Here is a 15,409-nt window from a genome sequence, read left to right on the forward strand (position 1 = left end):
TAATTGAATCATAAGCAGGGATGACCAAGATCATAGCAAATGCCTGGAATGATCCGAATGGGAAGGAGCAGAGCCAGCAATAATGTGCGTACAGTGGTCCACCGTGGATGACTTTTCACCAGCAGTGCCAGGTTCATGGCCCAAATGGGCTCTCCGTAGCGGCAGCTGGGGAAGCTGAGGCGAGACTAGAAGCACAGCCTTCTTCCCTTTATGTCCCTGGAGTTTCCTCTCGTGTCAGCAGTGCGGGTCTTCTTTCCCAACTCGGTGACCGTGGAAACACGTGCTCTGCGATAGCGAATGTACCAGCCGTGCCGTGGCCTTCTGTGGAGGGAGGGAAAGGACACGGATCAGGAAATGTCATGAAATCATCATGCAACACTACTGCCGCGCGTCAGCCGGAACTAATATCATGGCGCAGCCTGTGCGCCTTCCCAGCTTTGAGCACCGGCCGCACAGCCAGAATCCAGTCAATTCTTTGTGCGGGATTGGAACGGGCAGAATCGTGACTGTGGGATTGGACGTTGGGGTTCAGTGACTGTGGGATTGGACGTTGGGGTTCAGTGACTGTGGGATTGGACGTTGGGGTTCAGTGACTGTGGGATTGGACGTTGGGGTTCAGTGACTGTGGGATTGGACGTTGGGGTTCAATGACTGTGGGATTGGACGTTGGGGTTCAGTGTCTGTGGGATTGGACGTTGGGGTTCAGACTGCTTCTCGAATCACAGAGCTCGGTCATTGAAGTTACCCCAGAAGAACACGAGACTAATGAGCATGTCGACCCTTTTTTGTAGGTGGACCAACAATCCCAGTATATTCAAGGCTACAAAATCCTGTACAGGCCCTCGAGCGCTCCCCACGGAGACTCGGAGTGGCTGGTGTTTGAAGTGAGGACCCCCACCCAGAACAGCGCCATCCTCCCCGAGCTCAGAAAGGGAGCCAGCTACGAAATCAAGGCTCGGCCTTTCTTTAATGAGTTCCAAGGAGCAGACAGTGATGTCAAGTTGGCGAAAACCCTGGAGGAAGGCAAGTACAGGGGGCTGGGTGGGCTGTCCTGGCCCGTTTGCCAGGAGGCCTTGTTGCTTGAATTGAAATGGAATAAAGCTATTTTTACGTTGAAGCTGCTGCTGAGCCACGTTATTTCACGGGATGGTGTACGATGGAGAAACCGTAAGTGTCCCAGAGAAGACGGTAAGACGCCAGAGTGGCGAAGGAAGCGAGGGAAGGCTGACGCATCCCAGTGCCGGCCCGTTGTAGCACACGCTTTACTCTTCACAAAATACTCTGCCGTCTCTTCAGTGTCCTTCTCAGGAACCATCACGCCATCGTGATTGGTGTTGCCCGCCATGTCTTTTGGGGTGGAGTGGGTCTAGGCCAAGGTTTCAGGCGCTTCCTATGGCAGGTCTTGTCTTCTCTCAGCCTAACAATTTGCATGAAATGGAGATGTCGCTTCTGAAAAATTGGGCCTCGCTTCCGATGGGAAGCAATTGTGCCTGAGGAGATTTAGGGCACCAGAGATCCCGCTCTCAGAACCGGCCAGAGACGTGAAAAAAAAATCTACAAAGTACATTTGAACAAGAAACTATGAATTCATCAGTCTAGTGAGCAGTTTCAGAAGTTGTTGATGTTGTAAAAGGGAAAAGATTGGCGGGTTCAAAATGCAGATTTGGCCTGTTGGCCAGAGTGGGGTTTGGCCTGTAGGAAGATGAAGCATTTGACTTCCTTCATGTGAACCGGAATATCTGTATGTTTTCCGGAGAGATCAAAAAAGGGCCTGGAGGGAAGAACTGGACATTTTTCCTGACTGCTTTGCGGGCATCATTTGCTTTGCTCATGTTTGGCCGAAGATCAGGACGCCAGATTCTATCAGGCACGCTCTAAGCTTCTTTGTGATCACTCTGTGTATGAGGATTCTTCTAGTCTAAGTCATGTGACTCTCAGCCATCGGGGATTTGATTTTTAAATATTCCTAAAGAAACACGATCGAGATTTACTCGCACGCGCACACATATAAACACGTGTCTTTATTTCTTTATTCACTCAGCACCAAGCGCTCCACCCCAGAGTGTAACAATATCGAAGAACGATGGAAATGGAACTGCAATTCTAGTGACTTGGCAGCCCCCCCCCGAAGACACCCAGAATGGAATGGTCCAAGAGTATAAGGTAAGAGATTCCTGGCCCAGGGACAAAAACGCCAGCTAAGCTGTTGGTGGATACTTGGCTCCATCTGCTGGTACGAAGAAAACCATGGAAAAAGGACGGTTCCCGATGACGCCGTCATCTGTAGAGATTATACAGTCGTGGAGGATCAGTTCCTTTAAAGCCGCAGGTCTTCCTGAGCTAGAAATTGAGCTTTTTTAAGAGCGGACGTCGGTGTTTGCAGACTAGAAGAAGGAATCCGGTTTCTCAGATAGCAGCTGTTCTCAGGCAAGACCAGGGTCGTTCTCTTTCCTTCTAAAAGCCTCTCCCTCCGCCAGACCCAGTGGAGTACTCTTTTGTGGTGGGTCACGCCGTCATTCCTTTTTCCGTGGTTCCATGAGGCACGGTGTTCCCCGATGGAAGAGCCTTCTCTTTATAATCCTCTCATAAGCAACTTAGAGACCACCCCGAGTCCTTTTAGAGAGGGAAGTGAGAAGGCGAGAGCCTTTGTGCCTGCTTCCTCATTCAGTGTGAAAGCTGGCCTCCTCAGGGGATGTAAGAGACGGGCCTGGGCCCGGAGAGGGCACTTGCAAGAAGACCTCTTTCTTCCTAGTTAACGTCTTAATTACTTGCGTTTCCATTTCCCACTTTTCTGCCCCGTTTTCTTCTCTCTCTCGTACTTGGTTCTCAAACTCCATTTTGAGCTCCTCCAGAGCTTGTGACCAGTTTTCATTTTTGGAGCGTCTGGACGTGTTTGCTTGTTTGTCTCTGCAGTTGCCTCTGAACTCGGCCCCTTTTCTCCATGGAACTGATCCGGGATCAGAGGCTTTCTCTGCCGGTCGCTTCCTTTGGGGCTTGTGGCTCCTTCATGTTGGTCGCCATCGCTGGGCTCCTTTTGTTCTCTGGACTACCTGGGGGAGGTGTCTGCGGGAGGCGGGCAGGCAGTGCTCGGTGGAGGCCTTTCAATAGCCGTGCCTGAGGCTCTTTTCCCAGCCTTTGTCGGGCCTGCTCTGGCCAGCCTGTGGCCAGGGTTCTGCGCTGCCCTCAGGGGTAACACGTGCCGCCCTCAGGCAGCTCCTGAGAGTCTGGAGATGGCCCGGCCTCCGCTCGGACCGGCCCCCTGGGTCTGGGTGGAGCCCCTCGGTGTGGAAATGCTCCCCATGTGGCTGCATTCCAGGCCGGACCCCTGGCAGAGCCCCTTCACGGGTCTGATGGTGAGGGGCGCCCTCCGGGGAGGCTTTGGGCTGCAGCACGCCGAGGACCGGCCTCCGTCGCAGCCCCGGAGGCCCCCTCTTCCATGTCTAAAGCGGCTTTTAGGGACGCAGCCACGCACAGCACGGCGTCCCTCCGAGCAGATCCCGAGGAATGGGACGGAGAGCAAGCCAGCAATATGGAGACCCTCCGCCGAGGGTGGGCTCGTGTCCCCCAGAGGGCAGGCGCGCTGCGTCTTCCTGCTGCGCCTGAGGAAGGGCCAGAGCCGTCGGGCGTGCAGCGCGCCTCCTTCCACTTCAGTACATGAGTGTCAGCGCCGCCGTGTCCACGCCTCGTACCCCTCCCGCCCCCGCAGCACCTCTCCATGACCTGTGGGTCCATTGCTGCCGCGCATAGGAGGAGTCATGAGGGACCACAGCGCCGCGCGGAATTGTGAGTGGAGGAGAGAAGTGTAAGCAGAAGAGAAGATGGGCTGTGGCCGGACTGGACCCGAACCAAGTCTGCAGAGCCCTGTGCGGGTAGATGGTGAACGCTCTCCAGGGCTCAAGAGCCAGAATCCGGCACTCCCCAGCACTCCCCGGCACTCTGAGCCTCCTGGCACTCCCTGGCACTCCCCGGCACTCCCCGGCTCTCCCTGGCTCTCCCCAGCACTCTCCGGCTCTCCCCGGCTCTCCCCAGCACTCCCCGGCTCTACCCGGCACTCCCCGGCACTCTGAGCCTCCTGGCACTCCCCAGCACTCCCCGGCACTCTCCGGCTCTCCCTGGCACTCCCCGGCACTCTGAGCCTCCCCAGCACTCCCTGGCACTCCCCAGATCTCCCCAGCTCTCCCCGGCTCTCCCCAGCACTCCCCGGCTCTACCCGGCACTCCCCGGCACTCTGAGCCTCCTGGCACTCCCCAGCACTCCCTGGCACTCCCCAGATCTCCCCAGCTCTCCCCGGCTCTCCCCAGCGCTCCCTGGCTCTCCCCAGCTCTCCCCAGCACTCCCCAGCACTCCCCGGCACTCTGAGCCTCCTGGCACTCCCCGGCACTCTCCGGCACTCCCCGGCTCTCCCCGGCACTCAGTGTAAAACACAAAAGGCTCCTCCGCTGTGAGCTTTGCCTCGGTGATCGCGCGTGTTCGTCCTCGACACTGAGAAGCCCCAGTGTGAGGAAGGGCTCCTGGGCATTTCCCAGAGGGAAAGCACATGGCCTCGCGGTGAGGGAAGACTGCCCGAGCGTCTGCAGCGGGAGAATGGCCAAGGGGCATCTCGGGGACGGACGAGGGCTGGGCGGCCTCGCGGAAGAGAGGAAGACAAGTGGAGCGTGGCCGGTGGCAGAGCGGGAGAGATTCGAGCGAGGACTTGGGGGGCCAGAAGGACCCCCACGGGGCGCCCCTCTCACCTCTGCTTGGTGAGTCCCCGAGCTTCCCCAAACTCCCCTTGAAGCACCGTGAAAGGGAGGCCGCCCTTGCAGAGAGCCTGGCGCCAGAAGCCAACCGAAGGGCCTCCTGTTCCCACGTCTGTGCCAGGCAACAGCACCTCATTCCCCGCCTCTCCTTCGACGCTCTGAGCCTGGAGAGGAGGCAGCAGCGAGACCCGGAGCCCTGCCCCATGTGCTGCAGGGGAGCAGCAGGCCTTGGGGGCACCTGCGGCCCCCGGAGCTGCTGTGCAGGACCGAGCAGCTCCCCTTTGCTGCCCATGCGGTTCTGGTCCAGGGAAAGGCCTTGGCGGCCGCAAGGACCAGCTCCCGGGTCTGAGGCGGCAAGGACAGAGCAGAGGAGCTGGGCCTGCTCCTCCTCCTACATCCAAGCACACCTGGAAGGCCCCAGCGCCAGTGCGGGGGGGGCATGACAAGCTGCCACGGAGGAGGGCGCCCCTCGGCCCCGGAGCAGCTCACATGGAATCGGGGGGTGAAAGCCAATGCGAAGCCTACGGGAAGGAGGACACGAACGCCACACAGCCACCGAGAACTATGCTGACCAAAGGGAAGAGCAAGGCACCCACAGACCTGAAAGCAGCCGTGTGCAAGACCTCCACAACGCCGAACCTGGTCTCAGGTCCTGAGAAAACTCGGAGAGGATCTAAAAGGGAAATACGAGGTAGAGGAAAAACAGGGAAAGAAGTGAAGGTGATGGCGAGTCATCGGCTTGAGGAAAGGCAAAAGATATTCTGAATACAATCACCCTGCGACGCAGTATGCTGGATATCAAAAGGGGCACCAAAGAGCCTCCGGGAATGTATGCAAAGCAAAATGATCAGAGCCACGAGAACATGGTACACAGAGACGGAATCACTGCGGCACAGTTACATGTAACGGACTTCTTCTCTAGTAGAAGTGCAGTGACCCAGGACAGTCTCCAGGGACTTAGGAGAAAGAGGGTTATCTACAGTCAGAGAAAGAACTGTGAGACTAGAAACACAGAAGAGAAAAGCAGGATTGATCATACGGTTGAATGCGTGTCTTCTTGGGGATTTGGGCTTTCAACTATTGCCCTGTTGCAAATAATAATAATATGGAAATAGGTTTTGAACAATGATACACGTATAACCCAGTGGAACTGCTTGTGAGATCCAGGAGGTAGGAGGAAAGAGGGGAGGAAAAGAACACGAGTCATGTAACCACGGAGAAATATTCTAAATAAATAAATGAAAGTGGAACAAAAATCCACTAAAGAGAAGAATTCCTTCAAAAATAAAATTGGCAAAACAGACACAAAAATTCACTGAAGAAAAAACTCTTTAAAAATACAATTGAAAATGAAACAAGAAACTGGTAAGTTGAAAAAACAAATGAACTAGATAAAATACTGGATGTTCTAATAAAAGAAAGAAGAGAATCAGATGAAGAGTATCAACGATAAAAAGGGCCACCTCACCTCTAATGAAGAGGAAATTAAAGTAATTATTAAGAACTATTTTGCCTAATTCTATAGCAATAAATATTACAATGCAGAAGAACATACGATCAATCGTGTGGTTTGATGGGGATGTTATTGGGGTTTTGGCTTTAAAAGATCACTCTATTGCAAATATAAATGATATGTAAATATATTTTGAACAATTATATATGTATAATCCAGTGGAATTACTTGCTAGCTCCAGGAGGGAGGAGAGAAGAGATGTAGGAAAAGTCACGAATCATGTAACCATGGAAAAACATTCTAAATAAATAAATAAATGATACAAAATACAATTGGCCAAATAGAAAAGCGGACAGAAAAACTCACTGAAGAAATAAAATCTTAAAAATTAGAAATAGGCAAGTGGAAGTTAATGACTCCATGAGACCTCAAGAAAAAGAAAAAAGGAAAAAAGAAAAGAAAATGTTAAAGATCTCACTGGAGAAACAACCTATGTGGAAAATGTATCCAGGAGTTTAAGAGTTTAAGAATTCTTAAGTGGTCTGAAATATATGATAAAAAAAACCAAGCCTACACATTATCTTTCAAGAAATTATCAAGGACTTCCCTGATATTATTTTTTTGTTTGTTTGTTTTGTTTTTGGTTTTGTTTCATTTATTTATTTATTTATTTTAAAGCATTATTTTATTTGGTCATTTCCGAGCATTATTCATTGGAGACAAAGATCATTTTCTCTCCCTCAGCCCCCCTCTCCCCCCCCATCCCATAGCCGACCCACGATTCCACTGGGTATCACAAGTGCTCTTGATTCAAACCCATTTCCATGTTGTTGGTGTTTCCACCAGAGTGTTCATATAGAGTCTCTCCTCAGTCATGTCCCCTCAACCCCTGTAGTCTAGCAGTTGGTTTTCCTCAGTGTTTTCACTTCCATAGTTTGTCCTCTGCTTGTGGATAGTGTTTTTTCTCCTAGATCCCTGCAGATTGTTCAGGGACATTGCATTGAGACTAATGGAGAAGTCCATTACGTTCGATTATACCACAATGTATCAGTCTCTGTGTATAATGTTTTCCTGGTTCTGCTCCTTTCACTCTGCATCACTTCCTGGAGGTCGTTCCAGTCTCCATGGAATTCCTCTACTTTATTATTCCTTTGAGCACAATAGTATTCCATCACCAACAGATACCGCAGTTTGTTCAGCCATTCCCCAATTGAAGGGCATCCCCTCATTTTCCAATTTTTGGCCACCATAAAGAGTGCGGCTATGAATATTCTTGTACAAGTCTTTTTCCTTATCATCTCTTTGGGGTATAAACCCAGCAGTGCTATGGCTGGATCAAAGGGCAGACAGTCTTTTAGTGCCCTTTGGACATAGTTCCAAATTGCCCTCCAGAATGGTTGGATCCATTCACAACTCCACCAGCAATGCATTAATATCCCCACTTTGCCACATCCCCTCCAGCATTCATTACTTTCCTTTGCTGTCATGTTAGCCAATCTGCTAGGTGTGAGGTGGTACCTCAGAGTTGTTTTTATTTGCATCTCTCTGATTATAAGAGATTTAGAACACTTCTTCATGTGCTTATTAATAATTTTGATTTCTTTATCTGAGAACTGCCTATCCATGTCCCTTGCCCATTTATGAATTGGAGAATGGCTTGATTTTTTGCACAACTGGTTTAGCTCTTTATAAATTTGAGTAATTAGACCTTTGTCAGAAGTTTTTGTAATGAAGATTGTTTCCCAATTTGTTGCTTCCCTTCTGATTTTAGTTATATTGGTCTTGTTTGTACAAAACCTTTTTAATTTGATGTAGTCAAAATTATTTATTTTGCATTTTGTGACTCTTTATAATTCTTGCTTGGTTTTGAAGCCTTTCCCTTTCCAGAGGTCTGACATGCATACTATTCTGTATTCACCTAATTTTCTTATAGTTTCCTTCTTTATTTTAAAGCCATTCACCCATTTTGAATTTATCTTGGTGTGTAAGGTGTGAGGTGTTGATCTAAATCTAATCTTTCCCACACTGTCCTCCAATTTTCCCAGCAGTTTTTACAAAATAGTGAATTTTTGTCCCAAAAGCTGGGATCTTTGGGTTTGTCATATACTGTCTTGCTGAGGTCACTTACCCCGGGTCTATTCCACTGATCCTCCTTTCTGTCTCTTAGCCAGTACCAAATTGTTTTGATGACTGCTGCTTTATAATATAGTCTGAGATCTGGGACTGCAAGGTCCCCTTCCTTTGTATTTTTTTTTTCATTATTTCCCTGGATATCCTTGATCCTTTGTTATTCCAAATGAACTTTGTTATGGTTTTTTCTAAATCAGTAAAGAAATTTTTTGGGAGTTCAATGGGTATGGCACTAAATAGATAGATAAGTTTTGGTAGGATGGTCATTTTTATTTTATTGGCTTGTCCTACCCATGAGCAGTTCATGTTTTTCCAGTTGCTCAAGTCTAGTTTTAGTTGTGTGGAAAGTGTTTTGTACTTGTGTTCATATAGTTCCTGTGTTTGTCTCGGGAGGTAGATTCCTAAGTATTTTATTTTGTCTAAGGTGATTTTGAATGGGATTTCTCTTTCTAATTCTTGCTGCTGAGCTGTGTTGGAATTATATAGAAAAGTTGATGTGGGTTTATTTTGTATGCTGCAACTTTGCTAAAGTTGTTGATTATTTCAATTAGTTTTTTGGTTGAATCTCTAGGATTCTTTAAGTAGACCATCATGTCATCTGCAAAGAGTGATAACTTGGTCTTTTCCTTGCCTATTTTGATGCCTTCAATTTCTTTTTCTTCTCTAATTGCTACTGCTAGTGTTTCTAGTACAATGTCAAATAATAGAGGTGATAATGGGCATCCTTGTTTCACTCCTGATCTTATTGGGAATGCGTCTAGTTTATCCCCATTGCAGATGATGTTGGCTGATGGTTTTAGATATATAGTGTTTATTATTTTTAGGAATGACCCTCTATTCCTATGCTTTCTAGTGTTTTTAATAGCAATGGATGTTGTATTTTATCAAAGGCTTTTCCTGCATCTATTGAGATAATCATGTGGTTCTTGTTGGTTTGCTTGTTTTCCTTTTCAGTTTGGTCTATCCTGGTATTTGAGACTTCAAGCTGTTTCTGTAGTTGCATTTTTTCTTGTTTCAGATTGCTGACTTCCTTTTACATTATTTCCCATTTTTCCTGCCAGAAGGCTTCCATCTTTTTGGTAACTTCCAATTTAAATTCTTCAAGAGCTTGTGGACAATTTCCATTTCTTTTGGAATGTTTTCGAGCATTTGTTTGTGCTTCCTCTTCTGCTATTTCCTCTGCTTCTCATGTTTTCCCTCCATAACGTGTATCCAAAGACACCCCCTTCTTGCTTTTCTTGGTGTTGGGGTGTTCGGGTTCTTGGGTACAGTTTGACAATTCTGTGTTTTTTTTTCTTCCTCCCCTTTCCAGTCATAAATCTGAATGAGTAGTACTTTCTCTCAGTATAAGGGTCTAATGGTCAAGGCTTTAATCTCAGGCTAATTCTAGGTTCTCTTCAGCTGTGCTGTCTTCCTGGGGAGGCCCAGGGACTGCCCTCCCCTGCCTGCCAGCGTTTTGGGAATTAGTGCTCTCAGGTGAATGTCTTTGGTGCTCTTAGCTAACTCCCAAGACCTGTAGGTGCCCTTGCTTATGTCAGGGGGTCCTTTCGCACACTCAGTGATTATAGTTCGCTAGTTCTGGACATCCGAGTTCTATGCTCCCGTAGCCCAACTGCCGGGGTTTTGGGTGTTAGTAATCTCAGGAGAAGGACCTTGGTGATCTTATTCAGGTCCTGATACCTGGGGCTGCCCATTGTTCAGGCCTGGGGTGCCCCTCCCTCACTTGTTGATTCTGGCCAGTGCTGACTTTAACTGTGGCTCTAGCTCTTTGGTGGGGGAGGGGAGGGTGGGTTAGCTTTTTGTTCCCTTATATTGTGGAGATGCCGGAATCCCACCTACCTTCAGACTTTGCCTTGTTGTGGGGCCTTTCCGTTCTTCTGAGGATGGTTGGTTTTTTTGGGGGGGATGGTCTTTTGAGGTTGTCTGTGTCGTTGGGTCTGAGGAGAAGCAGCAAGCCGCATCTACTCAGCAGCCATGCTTACCCGGAAATCACATCCCATACATTTTGATATGTTGTTTCCTCATTATCATTCTCTTTAATGAAGTCTATAATTGTTTCTTTGATTTGTTCTTTGACCCACCAGTTTTGAAGAATTAGATTATTTAGTTTTCCATTAATTTTAAATCTGCCTTTCCATAAACCCTTATTGATTATGATTTTTATTGCATTATGGTTTGAAAAAATTGCATTTATCATTTCTACTTCCCTACATTTGCTTGTAATGTTTTCATGCCCTAGTATATGGTCAATCTTTGTATATGTGCCATGTGCTGCTGAAAAGAAGGTATATGCTTTTTTATCTCTCTTTATTTTCTATAGATATCTATTAGATTAAAATTTTCTAACATTTCATTCACTTCCCTTATTTCTTTCTTATGTATTTTTTGGTTTGATTTATCTAGTTCTGATAGGGGAAGGTTGAATACTCCCCAACCAAATGGTTTTACTATCTATTTCCTCCTTATGCTCCTTTAGTTTCTCCTTTATAAATCTGAATACAATACCATTTTGTACATATATGTTGATTACTAATACTTCTTCATTATTTATACTACCTTTTCTCAAGATGTAATTACCTTCCTTATATCTTTTAATGAGTTCTATTTTTGCTTTACATTTGTCTGATATCATAGTTGCTATGTCTGCCTTCTTTGTCTCAGTTGTAGCCCAGTATGTTCTACCCTACCATCTTATCTTTATCTGCCTCAAGTGTGTTTCTTGTATGACACCGTATGAAATGATTCTGGTTTTTAATCCTTTCTGCTATCCATTTCCTTTTTAGTGGTGAATTCATCACCTGTTACCAACCTCTTCCACTCTTCCATTGTATTGGTCTTCTCTCCACCTCCCCACATCTGCTTCTTTATGAAATATTTATTTATCCCATTTTTTCTTTTCACATTTCTTTTATTATTATCCTCTTTTTTACCCTAGTTTTTTATTTTTTTACATATATTCCTATATAATTTGTCACTCTACCCTTTCAGTATATTTCATCTAGCTACCCTGATGATAATAATTTTTAAGAATTATCAATATCATCTTTTCTATAGAAATATAAATCAGTTGAACTTTTCAGGTCCCTTAAAATATATTTTTTTCATTTCTTAATTACCTTTTGGTGATTCTCTTTCCTTTTTCTTCAAGTATGTTTGGAAATCTTCTATTTTATTAAATGACCATACTTTCTTCTACATGAATATCTTCAGTTTTTTTGGGTAGTTGATTCTTGGTTATAGACCCAGTTCCCTTGCTTTCTGGAATATCATATTCCATGCCTTCTGGTCCTTCAGTGTTGGTGCATCCAGGTCCTCTGTAATCCTGAGTGTGACTCAATGATATCTGAATAGTATCTTTTTAACATTTTTTAGTATTTTTTCCTTGTCTGAAGCTTCTTGAACTTGGCTATAACATTCTTGGGCATTGTCAGTTGTAGATGTAATGCTGGAGGTGATCTGTGGATTCATTCAACTTTTCTCTCTTATTCAAGAATGTCAGAGCAGTTTTCTTGGATAATTTCTTAAATTGCCTCTCCTAGATCTGTTTTCCATATCTGTTGTTTTATCAGTGAGGTTTTTAATATTTTCCTTAATTTTTTCATTCTTTTTATTTTGTTTTATATAATCTTGCTACCTTGTAAAGACATTTGCTTCTTATTTTTAAAGACTGAATTTCATCTCTGGCTTTTTAATTTTTATTTTCCTTTTGCTATGTTTTTTTTTTTTGCTCTATTTTTCTTTCTTTCACTTTCTTTTGCCTCATTTTCAAGTTGGTCGGTTCTGGCTTTCAAGACCCTATTTTCTTGTTTTAGTTCATGTGCCTGTATTTCTAGGTGATCTATTTTGCTTGTTAAGTTGTTTTCCCAATTTTCTTCAGCCTCTCTTAATTGTTTTTTGAATTATGTTTTGCATTCCTCCAAAGCCTGAGTCCATTTTGATGGAGTTCCTCAGCTTTTGGTTGGTTTTCCTTGGTCTCTGTTCCATTTCTTCTTTGTTCATTACCTGAATAGAAGCTGTTAATTGTAATTTCTTTTTTCTTTTTCTGTTGTTTACTCATATTTTTCCTTCTTTCCCCCTCCGTCTTGGCTGTATTCTTGTTCCCCTCTTTTTTTTGCTGCATCTGTGAGTTTGTACTTTTCTGCCCTGAAGGGGGCAGATTAACTGGATTAGGCTCATGGAGCTGACCTATTGTATTAATGTGTCCTGAGTCCAGACCTTCTTCAGCTGCTAACTGAAGCTCAAGGTTTTCACCTTGAAGTGAAGGTGTGGAGGCTGAAAGTAGTTACCCACATCCTCTTCTCTTCCTTTCTGCCAGCCACCTCCCTGCAAGCTGCCCAGTCAGAGCCCTGAGGTTCCCATAGTGGTACCAAGGTACTCTGTCACCGTTGCAACCTTCTCCCTAGGATCCCAGTCAGCCTGATTCTTACTGTGGGCCTCAGTGTAGTAGGTCAGGAAGGGGTGTTGGAGATTGAATTTTTCTGCCCTCAAGTGGCTTCTTTTCTGCATTATTGAGAGACTGGATTAAGCAGTTGAACTGATCTGCAGCACTAGCATGCCCTGAGGCCAAAACTTCCAGTTTCAGAAGCCCAAGATGTCTGAAGGCTTGCCCTCCTCTCTGGCCCTCTCCTCCAGTTGCCTCCCTGCCAGCTGTGGTTATAGCCCTGAGCCTCGAGTAGCTGTGGTAGCAAGGCACTGCCTCGGGCTGGAGCTCTCATCCTGAGATCCCAAGGAGGGGCCCTTGAACCTTCCTTCTTTTCCTTAAACCAGAGAATTCAACCTTCTCTGCTTCCCTTTTAGGTTGAATTAAGCAGAAGGGTCCCCCGGCTCCGTCCTGTTGTTATATTGCTTTTCTGCCCCCCGCCCTCCTTGAAGTGCTTTGTTTTTGATTGATATGGAAAGATTTTCAAAGAGGAAGTCACTTTTGCTGCTTTTAACCACCATCTCGACTCTACCCTACAAGCATCTTAATGAAAGCAATGATGGTCCCTTAGTTCCGTATTAATATTCAAGCCACTAATTAACTTCCTAGTGCCTGTTGCCCTAGTGCATCCAGTTAATGCTCTTTTTCCTTCTTTTCTAGTTTCTTTTTTGTTAAGTTGACTCATTTTCCACTTTGAGAAATTCTGTCAAAAAAATGGTTACTCTTTATTTGCATACGCATAAGGAAGCCACTATCTTTAAGATAGAAGCCTTTCTGCTCCTTTATGCTTAGCAGGGTTTAGCACAGTGTCTGGTACCTAATAGCCACTTCATAAATGTTTGATGATTTGACTTGTTATTACTCATTGCTTTTAAACCTTAGAATCCATACTAAGTATTGTTTCCAAGGCAAAAAGAGTGATGGGGGGTTCAGTGACCTGCCTTGGGTCACACAACTAAGAGTTGTCTGAGGCCAGATTGGAAACCAACACCTTCTGTCTCTAGGACGGGCCCTTTATCCATTGATTCATGTACCTGCCCGCTGAGTCTTTTAAACTAAAAATAAGAATCATTGTCCTGTTCATCCTGTTTAAAAATGTAGGAGACTCGGGTAAGAGGTTGGGGCTATTTAAATTCGTTTTGTATGGGATCATTCTTCTTTGGGGTGAAGGAGTCCTAGAAACCCTGCTTTTCAGGCTCTTCTTCTAGATTAGATTCCTGGTAAGAACCCCTTTGAGAATTCTCTATTCTGCTCATCTCTGCACAGATTCAGAAAACTCACTACTCTACACTTCTCATTTTCCTACAGGTTTGGTGCCTGGGCAATGAAAGTCGATACCACATAAACAAGACAGTGGATGGGTCTACCTTTTCTGTCATCATTCCTTCTCTAGTTCCTGGGGTTCGGTACAGCGTGGAAGTAGCAGCCAGCACAGGGGCAGGATCTGGCGTCAAAAGTGAACCACAGTTCATTCAGTTAGGTAAGCCTCAAATGTTAAAAATGTTTAAAAATTCATTTTTGTCATCTTTGGCCTTCTCTTTAATTTGAAGAAACCACAATGCATTTTTAGTTGAAGTAGGAAATAAAGGACATAATTTGTTTTTCATTAAATCTCATTTTTCCAATTAACAATGACATTTTTTCTCTCTTCCCCATTTGGAAAAAAATTGAAAATAAAAACATTGTCTTTGAAACATTCATAGTCAAACAAAAGATAGTCCACATTTTCTCTCATCATTCTTCGACATTAGTCCTAAACATGGTGCTGGTATTACATGGTTTTTATAGTAATGGAGTAATGGTATTCGTAACTTACTTACTTAGACTAATATAATTAGAAAAATTTCAAAATCACACAAACATTATTTTTTGAAAGTAGGGAGCTGTGGGACTAATATGTCAAGAATGAGAGATTTCCTACTATACTGCTTCCCTATAAGAAAAGAAACACAGTTAACAGTATTTTTAGGGCTTTAATGTAGGCCAGTGTTATTATCACGATTTCAATGATCAATTTTATGTATTTCACCCTTCTTAAAGCTGAAATTGTGTCGAATTTTCCAGTTAAGCACTATCCAAATCCATATTGTGACAAGTCCTCCTTGCCAAATTATTTGCGAGGTCCTCAGGCAGAATAAGGGAAATGGAGGAAAATAAGAACGAACAATACAGGGATTGGGAGGACCAAGAAAGCTGGTGACTTTGAAGGTTTATCAATTATGGATTCTGTTTTTTAGACAGTCTTAGGGATTAGGTAAGCTTTTTACATACACAATGACAAGGTGATGATTTACATTGCAACACAATGGATCTGGTTTACCTCATTGAATCTAGACAGAGTTTTCTATAGGCTGATAAATCAGCATGTTGATATGTAACCATCTAACCCCGATTCTCAGAGAATGCTTGTTTAGGTCCAGCAAAGTACAGCTGGGAGGGGTTGGAAGCCTCAGCTGAGTCATAGGCTACATGTCTGACTTTAGCTGAGCTATGGCCTCCGTGTTTCTGAAGGTCTGCTTCTCCACAGCTTTGCTATCGATATTATAATATAATTTTATATTTATAATTGAAGTTTTGTTTAATTGGTATCCTCAAAGCAATAAAACAAATATAATAATAAAAGCAGGAAAAATAAAGTTTTTGCTTTAATCTTACATCAGTTCAAGT

General features: G+C 44.8%; 1 protein-coding gene across 23 annotated transcripts in view; it reads left to right on the top strand.

Annotated features, from left to right (window-relative positions):
* Positions 1-15,409, top strand: part of ROBO1 (roundabout guidance receptor 1) — a 1,078,784-nt gene that overhangs the window by 998,835 nt on the left and 64,540 nt on the right. For all 23 annotated transcript variants that reach the window (XM_056807827.1, XM_056807826.1, XM_056807829.1 and 20 more), the window contains 3 exons: positions 792-1,023; positions 2,042-2,163; positions 14,051-14,222. In XM_056807827.1, the coding sequence (XP_056663805.1) occupies positions 792-1,023; positions 2,042-2,163; positions 14,051-14,222 (526 nt within the window). The remainder of the gene's footprint in view (positions 1-791; positions 1,024-2,041; positions 2,164-14,050; positions 14,223-15,409) is intronic.

Source organism: Monodelphis domestica, chromosome 8, assembly GCF_027887165.1.
Source record: "Monodelphis domestica isolate mMonDom1 chromosome 8, mMonDom1.pri, whole genome shotgun sequence".
NCBI lineage: Eukaryota > Metazoa > Chordata > Mammalia > Didelphimorphia > Didelphidae > Monodelphis > Monodelphis domestica.